This window comes from Carex rostrata, chromosome 11 (genome assembly GCF_964058835.1).
Source record: "Carex rostrata chromosome 11, lpCarRost1.2, whole genome shotgun sequence".
NCBI classification, from domain to species: domain Eukaryota; kingdom Viridiplantae; phylum Streptophyta; class Magnoliopsida; order Poales; family Cyperaceae; genus Carex; species Carex rostrata.
Genome location: NC_135928.1, coordinates 11830497 through 11840245, shown reverse-complemented (window position 1 = coordinate 11840245; position 9749 = coordinate 11830497). Strand labels below are relative to the sequence as shown.

General features: G+C 30.7%; 1 protein-coding gene across 1 annotated transcript; it reads right to left on the bottom strand.

The window, feature by feature from the left end:
* Nucleotides 1–8088: 8088 nt before the first annotated feature.
* Nucleotides 8089–9532, bottom strand: EXL3 (EXORDIUM like 3). Its single transcript, XM_078311624.1, has one exon. The coding sequence runs from the start codon at nt 9455–9457 to the stop codon at nt 8423–8425; it is 1035 nt and encodes a 344-aa protein (XP_078167750.1). The 5' UTR covers nt 9458–9532; the 3' UTR covers nt 8089–8422.
* Between the last annotated feature and the right edge of the window lie 217 nt (nt 9533–9749).

Here is a 9749-nt window from a genome sequence, read left to right as displayed (position 1 = left end):
TTGTTTCTCCAGAATTGAAATTCTTGAATGAACAAGCTGGGTGGTTGACTTGTATGGTAAGTACCTTTCTTGTGTATAATTCAAGGCTTGCTATTTTATTAACAAGCTTCAAAGCATATTTGATTGAGGAACCAAGACCCCAAACAGGAAAGTATTCTGCATTATTAGCCCATGACTTAGCCACTAACCTTGAAAAAAAAAAAAAAAATCTATCCCATGACTCAAGTAATGTTTTAAGTTAGATAACATGATGAAATAGGCTCAAATACTGGTTTGTGCTTTGGATGAGGGATTTTGACACGTTGGTTTCTAAAATTTCTCCCCCACTTGTATATAGAATTAGTGATTACGTGAGATTAAGATTGACATACACTATGCTCCTGCGTAGAAGGTCAGTTGATGGTGGTTAATTGACCCTCAATTTTCTTATCAGAAAACAATGGGTTGTTACTTTTAGATTGTAGTATTAAAAGGACATTCATTTGATCTCTATACTTGTAATTTCTGAAGGTCGACTTCCGTATCTTTTCAAAAAGTAGGAATCAGCAACTTGTGTATGCAGTGACTCTAATAATAAAATCATGTCGTCCTGCTTGATGAAATTGTAAAATTGTCGTCATGCTGTTCTCTTTTTACTATATGTGAACTCGCCATCCATCGGTCCACCTCGTGGGAGGCCCCACCGCGCAGCGTATTAACGAATTTTTTTGGATAAAAGGCTATTTGTCAATTTCATTAGAGAAACTTGGTAACTGGTTACATCAAAAGGGAGTTTGTGTTATTATCACAATCCTTCAGAGTTTACAAAAGTTCACTGATGAGAATAACAACCTACTATTGTCTGGCAGCAAAAGGAAACAGTTTACTAAAACTATTAACTATTACAAAGCATAATCAGTACATCAATCATAAATTTCTTTTAGAGAAATGTTATGGTCTCCCAAGCCATCATACCCGAATGCGTCTCCCAATTAGTTTAACAGAAAAAGTATTTTAATTTTGTCTAACTTCCATTTTCAGCGCCCATATTTAAAATTTTAAAGTTTTATTTATAACATTTTAAAATGTTACTCGCAAGTATTTAAACCTCTATCTACAAGTAACTAATTTCTCAATCTGTGTAATTTTAACTCCTAACTATTTTTGTCTTTAGCCAAAAAAAAAAAAAGATTCTTTTTACCCACTTTTTTTTTTAATTTTTCTCTGGTCATTCTCGTATATTTTTTCTGACGATTTGTGATGAATTTTACAAATATAAAAATACGAGCGTTTTCTCGTACATTTTGAAATTTTTTTTTTTAAAGTAAATCTCATGAGAACTTTAAATTTTCCAACTTTTAAATCTAAGTTTAGCTACAACTATTTAAATCTCTGATTTCATCATTTAAACTACTACGTTCAAGTGTTTAAACCTCTGATTTCGATCATATAGTATCACACATTTAAACCTTTGTATACAAATCGTCAAAAGTAGTTGTGTCAAACATTTAAATAGTGCTCATTGACTTTACTTTACAAAAAAAATAAAAACAACGACTTGAAAAAAATCTCAAAAGTATTCTTTATGGATCTCATTTGAAAGAGAAAATAAAATAATAAACGTTTATATTTTTTAGATTTACTAAATTCATCACGGATCATCAGAAAAAATAGACAATAATGATCAAAGGAAAAAAAATATTAGGTGAAAGAAATGTTTTTTGTTTTTGTTTTTTTTGTCTCTAGAAGCATTTCAACATGAAGAACATGTTGAGAAGTTCAGATTGACTATTTGAACTATAAAACTAAAGATATGAGTGCAAATTAAAACACACTTTAATTTACAAAGCATGGTAGCCTATCTCGTAGTTATATTACAAACTACATTACAATTACATAGTTAAATAAATTATTAAATAATAAGTTGGTAACCATATCAGAAATTATTAATTAATATCAAAAGGCTCAATAAATTTTATTAATATCATACAAAAATATAATTAAAATTTGAGAATGGCTATAAAGAGAAAAGAGATCCATGATATTTTGTTGTTGTTTAAGTTGCCACAATTATCAAAGACAAAGGCGACAGCAAGAAACATGAGATAAGTTAAACCAATTTAAAGACTAATATTAAACATACTTTTAGCAATGGCCGACAGCAGAAATAAAAATATAACTGGGACCTCTATACAAATATAACAATAGGAATTACAATTAGAATAATAGTTTTATATACATAACGAGCAATGAGCTTTTATCCAAAAATCATTGAATCAATATGCAAAGACAAACGACTTAAGATAAATTATAGTGAAAAGCAATCCATTAAGAATCTCCTAACAAACTTATAAATATAATTGATGAAAAAAAATTATTCCATTACCCCTAAAGGCACTAACCACTGGTCTAATTGTATTATGAAATTAATGATTTGTTAATTTTACAAAATTGTTTTGAGCAAAAATCCGAAAGCTAGATACTTAATTTTTTTATTAGAATATTAAATTCATCTGTTTGAATATGTGATTCTTTGAAATCATTATGCAGGAAAAATTCAACCTTTTGTCATTCTCTGTCTGGGTTTGAGAATTTTTTATTTTTATTTTGTCGATGAGATCGGACTTTGGACCAAATTAATTCAGATTTTGATTGAACAGTCTGAATTCAAATTCAATTCAAAATTGAAAGAGCGTTTGAGACCAAAATATTTGCAATTTTCCAAAAAGAAATAAAAAAATATTTACAATATAAGCATTATCAATTTATCATCCTCGAATGGTGACCACACATTATCATAATTACATAAATAAAATCTAAAAAGTTAATTTGACAATATAAAAACACTAAAACGCCGAATCATTTGAGTGCAACTTTTTTTCCAACATTCTTTTTTATTAAAAAACAAATATTGTCAAGAGAAAAAAAGTTTGTTTTTATGTTAACCTAGTTTGGCTGAATTAGATTGATCTGATCTGTAAGGGACCAGCACAATGATTAGATAGGTCAGATTACATATCTAGATTTTATGCTCTATGACAGGTGGGGTCATATTTATCTGATTTGGATTGTCTAATCTTAAATATATGGGCTGAATCAATCTATTTTTGATGCAAATATAATTCATGTCTTTTAGATCAGACGATAAAAATAGTAAAAAAAAAAAAAAAAAACTTTTCTGAAGCATAATAGTAGCGGAAAGGAATCTCAATGCTAGATATTGCTCATCATAAATTCATAATAGTAACTGATTGATTGGCTCTACTAAAATCAGTTCGAATCGCTACATTCTTAAAGTTTTGAGTTCAAATTTTACCTGGTTCGACTTAACTCGGCTCGTTTGCGTCTCTATGCCACTAATTTTAATCGACAAAAGAGAATGGATTTTAAAATCGCACCTGACCTGAATGGCGCTAAAACATACATAACAAAATAACAAAACGAGGACTTAATCGGTACAGATTCGGTACGAGTTTGGTACGGCTCCTGCCAAAATAAATATCTAAGCTAATGGAAAATCCAAAAAAGCAGATTACCCAGCAGATTTTTACTTTATTGACTGGAACTAAATTCATGGCTGTCGCCTGTCATACACAAAATGTGAATCAATGAAATTATGACTTTATCAACTTTGATATGAGCACCCCCAACGATAAAAGCAAAAGAGCAGGGACGGAAGGTATTAGTAACCAAAGTTAAGCTGAGTAAATCTCAAGATTTTTATTTTTTTCTAAAAGGTACTTAGAAAATTTATTAAAATATTTATTTTATATATCTCAGCCTCATGTAATAATGCAAAAAAATTAGAGTGTATATGTATAAGAGTAACGTCAACTTCACTTGTTTTGGTAGTTTGGTTCCCCAACTTACTAGATCACGTGATCGAGTAAATTAAAACATCTCACTTGAAAACGTACGTTTGGATCGAGCAAGGATTAGTGCAAGAATCAAGATTTTTGGGTTAGTGGTTGAGAATAGTGCTAATCCGAATGGTTTGAGAATAGCACTAACTTTGGACTATTCAGGTTAGTAAAAATGTTGTTTGAATTGTATGTTTGGAATAGCGATGGAGAGAATAAATAAAATAGTGATTAATCTAATCTAATATTTAAACTAATATTATATTACATTTAATATCTAAACTAATATTTTATTTCATTTAATATTTAGACTAATATTATATTACATTTAAACTAATATTTTTTAATACTAATCGAATATTTTATTTAATACTAATCTATTTAAATATTATATTATATTTATTTATTGCTAATTTAATATTTTATTTAATACTAATCTAATATTTGAACTAATATAATATTACATTTATCATTTAAATTGATATTATATTATATTTAATATAATATTTTATTTAATAATAAACTAAAATTTAAAGTAATATTATATTACATTTAATATTTAAATTAATATTATATTAAATTAAAATTTAAAGTAATATGTTATTTTATATTTTATTTATATTAATATTTAAAGTAAAATTATATTACATTTAATATTTAAACTAATATTATATTATATTTTATAATATTTTATTTAATAATAATCTAATCTTGTAAGATATTATATTTATTTAATACTAATCTAATATTTAAACTAATATTATATTACATTAAATATTTAAATTAATATTATATTATATTTAATATAATATTTTATTTAATATTAATCTAATTTTATATTATATTTATTTAATACTATATTTATTTAATATTTAAATTAATATTATATTACATTTAACATTTAAACTAATATTATATTACATTTAATCTAACATTTTATTTAATATTATATTTATTTAATACTAATCTATATTTTAAAATAATATTACATTTAATTTAATATTTAAACTAATAGTTTATTTAATACTAATCTAATATAATATTATATTATATTTAATGCTAATCAGATGTTTTATTTAATACTAATTTAATATTTAAACTAATTCTAATTGAGATGAATCAAATATTTTATTAATATCACTAACCCCACAAGCTCTATTCTTGCTAACCCAACATTTTTATGGGTTAGTAGAATAGAGCTATTCTTAAGCTAACCCAAATTGCTAATTTATGTTTGGATCAACAAGAATTGAGAATAGTGGAGCTAACCCAAGATTAGTGAAGGGTGTGTGTTTTGAAAGTTATCTTTTAATAATAATTTATGTGTTGTTCATGATTTTATTACGAATATTATTATTCTTGTCCCTTGAGATTTATATGTTATATCTTTGAAAGTATTCAAGAAGATGCTTTTGGTCTTGAATCATAGAACTCCTAAGATGAGAAACATTTAATCACTAAATAAGTTCACAATCGTGGTAATTAAAGAGAAACCTTAATTACCGAGAAAGATTGTCATGTAGATTAAAGTACATTGAAGTTCTATAAATGTTGATAAAGGATTATCATTTAATTACATGAATATATAAAATGTGTATTTTATATATTGAACATGACCTAAATGAATGGAACATTATATGGATTGTGTTTTGTGTCATTAATGTTTCCATTGTGTCTTTAGAATCTTAGATATGAGATGTGTAGGTTTTTCACATGAGAAACATAAAATGTGATTGCTATTTAAATACTATCTTATGATAGGAATAAAATAGCAGTTCGTTGTGTACAACTTGTGCGGGAGAAATCTATATGTTAATATTATCATTGTCCCTCAATTTGAGTTATGATATTACTGGGCCCCTTGGTAAAGTGAAATTATATTGCATGCAATATAACTGATGTAGTTATAATTATAATTCACTTGAGAGACCAAGAAAACGAATATAATGCAAAAATGACACGATTCTATTTTGCATATTATTCATAATATCATGTGACAATGATAGACACAAAATTAGTGGATTGAGTAAATGATTACTATGTCGTTTGGATAACTATAATGTAATGATAGAACATCTTATAGTCAATAATATAAAGTTTTATATTATTGCCAAGATGACATAAATCATCTATATGGTCACATCAACTAAAGAGAAACAACGAGTATTTTACATTTCATAATGATGTATAAGATAAAATATATGAGATGAAATGCTAAAATAAATGTCATAATATGACATGCTTAGATCATAAATAAATTTGTGAAATTGTGCAAATATTATTTGGTATAATGTTTGAATACATTATAAGAATAATATAAATATTGTATAATAGAATAATATGAATAATATTATTCGTTCATAAATTAATTTATTCAATCAACCATAAGATGAGATTAAAGAGAACATGAGATGGCTAAACAAGGCTAGTGGCATTTGTATAATTGATTCAAACCTTACACAAAAGGTTGCCCTAACCCTTTTCTATTTAAGGGGGCTCATTTGAGAGAAAAATAAGCTAATTTTCTGTCTATAACACTTGCCAAAATCAGCCCCTTTGAGCAGCCACGTTTTTTCTTTCCTTTTGGCCGAAACTTTGAAGGGAGGCTCTCAGCTCTCATCTTTTCTTGCTAGGTGGTTGGATCTAAGCTCTAAACTTCACATCCATCTATCTAAGAGGTGTGCTAATTTGTTGTTTAGGTTCAAGGTGAACCAAGAGGTGGAGAGGCGCTTCAATCGAAGAGATTGTTTCCAAGAGATCTAGAAGGGAAATCGACTTCCCTCTAATCAAGAGATTTGACAATCCCTTTAGGTATAAATTATTATCTCCTCTTGTATAAGAAATGAATAAATTTATTTATTTTTATTCAGTACATATTAGGTGCTTAATGAAACTATTAAGAAGTTTCTTGTTTGCTATTGTCATATAAATAACGTCCTTTGTGTATTGAGCCAAGTGGTGATATAAAAAATTTTAAATTCTCACCACATAGTCATACACATGAAATCCTTACAATTAGCTCTATTCTTGGTTGATCCAAACACAACCTTAGAAAGTTGTTTAATACAGTATTGTAAAAAACATCTGTTTAGGCCAATTATCGTCTGATTAATCGTTGGCGGTGATCAAACCATTAAGGAATTTTCCAATTAATCGGCCGATTTTTTCCTATTATGATCGATTATTCCCGATTAATCGCTTAGCGATATCATGTCCGTCTGACGAGCGCATACTGTTATTTACAACATTGGTTTAATATAGAGAGGTACAAACTAAAATAGGAAAAGGACAACATGCACAAAACAGTTACCGGAAAAAAAAATTATTGTAATTTTATAAGAACTAAAAAAGAAGTTATAAGAATAGAAAGCGAAGGAAAAGACAATGACGGATTAAAAAGTCAAAAATTCAAAATAAGAAAGATAAAATTTACTGCTACTCTTTCCGTTTCAACTACTACTATAGAACAAGTTTTTTTTATATCGAGATTACATGCTTGTTTATATTCAAAATGAAATAACTAATAAGATTAACTTAGATGAGATTATTATATTCAAAATGAAATAACTAATAAGATTAACTTAGATGAGATTATTGCAGAATTTGATCTTTTAAGAAAGTACAAGTCTAAATTTAAATAATATAAAAAAATATATAATTGATGAATATGCTATGTTTTATTTTATTAAACATTTTATTTATTGGCATTAATTTATTAATTATTGTAACTTTTATAAAATTAAATAGTGAAAAATCATATTATTTATAGATTTTAATTTTGATTTTGATATATATTTTTTAAGTATATAATATTTAGTAAGTTGGCCCTTCTATACTAATTGAGTTCCGCCCCTACAAAAGAGGGGTCCTATTTGTGAACAGCAACCGAAGTTCAAAATATCTCGCACAACAATACCACACCAAAAGAATAAAAGTGGGCTTTCAATTTCATAGCTACTTATGGAATCATCATGACTGTTGCGTATATCGCAACCGCACCTTCACAGAATATTAGAACACGTACAAAAAGAAAGGAATAATCAAACATCATTGTTGCATGTAAAGTTTTCCCAAGTTAAATAATTAAATGGGCTATTATGATTATCATCTAAACAAGTACTAAATAAAGTTGGTCTCATAATTCCATCGGATCGGGTAAATATTCAGCACTCAATTAATTTTTTTAGTAATGTTTCTAAGAAATCTTATAGAGACTCGTCATATATAAGGTAAAAATAAGATCCATCAATTCAAAAGAAGCAAAAAAGAATTTAAAAAGAATTTAGAACAGGCTTCTGAACTGAACTCCAAAATCCCAAACCCTAATTCTCCTCCTTAGCTTAGACCCACCATTACCAATACCAACCGGTATTCCAACATTCCCCACACCGGTACAGTAGTAAGTACATTGTAATCACTAATCATCATTATGTATACCAACTTCTCTTCACTTGTTTATTTAACCCCTGAGATATAACCATCTCTAACCCAGTAAAATCACATGGTTTACAGTATCTGAGGCCTACTTATGAGGCCTAATAGATCCACCACCAGCTGTTCATGATTCCTGCATCACCACTTAATTACCGATCTAATGCATTTGGTCCAGAACAATAATTCAGGTACGGATTCCAGATCCACTGTACCAGAAATTTCCTCCCGCCTACGCCATTTAGATTGTAAGCAGCGCCGCTTTGCCCGTCAACCAACAACTGCCCGGTGTACGCGCCTCCACCACCAGTTCCGTAAATTCCTTCGCAGAGATCGGCAATTTCCGTTGGGAAAGACGGATCACCACCCGCATACCATGCATTTACCAACGGGTTCGATGCCATTTCAGCTAGTTCGTGCGCCACCACGCTCACCATTCCATCAACCCCTATATCCCCGTTTGGTGGCATCTCGGCCTTTGCACTGGGGATGTAGCTGGGTACCGCAAACGGGTACGCACACACCTCCGGGCACCTACCATGTGAGTTACCTACCCATGCATAAGGGAGAGTGTAACCGACAATGGAAGGATATGTGAAGTAATGGAAACCACACACTTGGCCACAGAAGTTCTCCACAGCCACCTCAGGTGAGGTGAGAACAAGGTAGAGGCCACCTCTGGTGTTTATAGGAAGCGGCTTAGTTGACGCAGTAATGGCATCTTTTATTACTGACTGGATCGAGAGGCGAGTCAGGGAGGTGCCATGGGAGAAACCCCTGTCATTTTTCTCTTCGCCGAGGATCACATTGGCTGAGATATTGGACCCGGTCTGGTCGGTGTAGAGCCGAACCGTTTTCCACCACGAAGCAACGGATGGGGGCCGAACAGAGGAATCGGAGATGGATCGGAGAAAGGTGCGCAAGATGCGCTTTTGCTCCGGGGGCCATTGGCCATACCAGATCGGGTGCACGGTTATGTTAGAGGTGAGAACTGGGCCCATATGGTATAGCAACTTGACAAACTCCGAAGAGCCTTCGAATTTCTTCGACGCTCCGAGCTCAGCCGGTGATAACCCGGAGATTCCGGTAGTGTTCAAGGCGGTGCTAGGCCATGGTCTCCATGCTTCAGCGATTGGCCCATTGAAGAGAAAAATGGATAAAGAGAGGAAGAGAACAAGAGTGGCCATGAGGTCAGGGAAAAGAGAGAGAGAGGGTCTGGAGAGAATGGGGGAGAAGAAGGGTTTTGGGTTTTTAAAGGCAGTGGAGTAACTGAGAGTAAAAATTTATTTCACATGGGAAAGGGACAATGGGGTGGTAAACGGGAGTGGGAAAGGGAAGGGAGGTAATGGTAATGGATGACAGAGAGGCGCGTTAATTTGAGCTGTCAGTAAGGGGCCCACATGCCATAAGAGCATGTCTCTCCGGAGCGCTTTTCAACGACAGCCCTCAAAAGCGGCGGAGAGCGGGGGAGGGAGGAAC

Coding starts and splice junctions, on each gene's coding strand:
- EXL3 (XM_078311624.1), bottom strand. CDS start 9,457: ATGGCCACTCTTGTTCTCTTCCTCTCTTTATCCATTTTTCTCTTCAAT.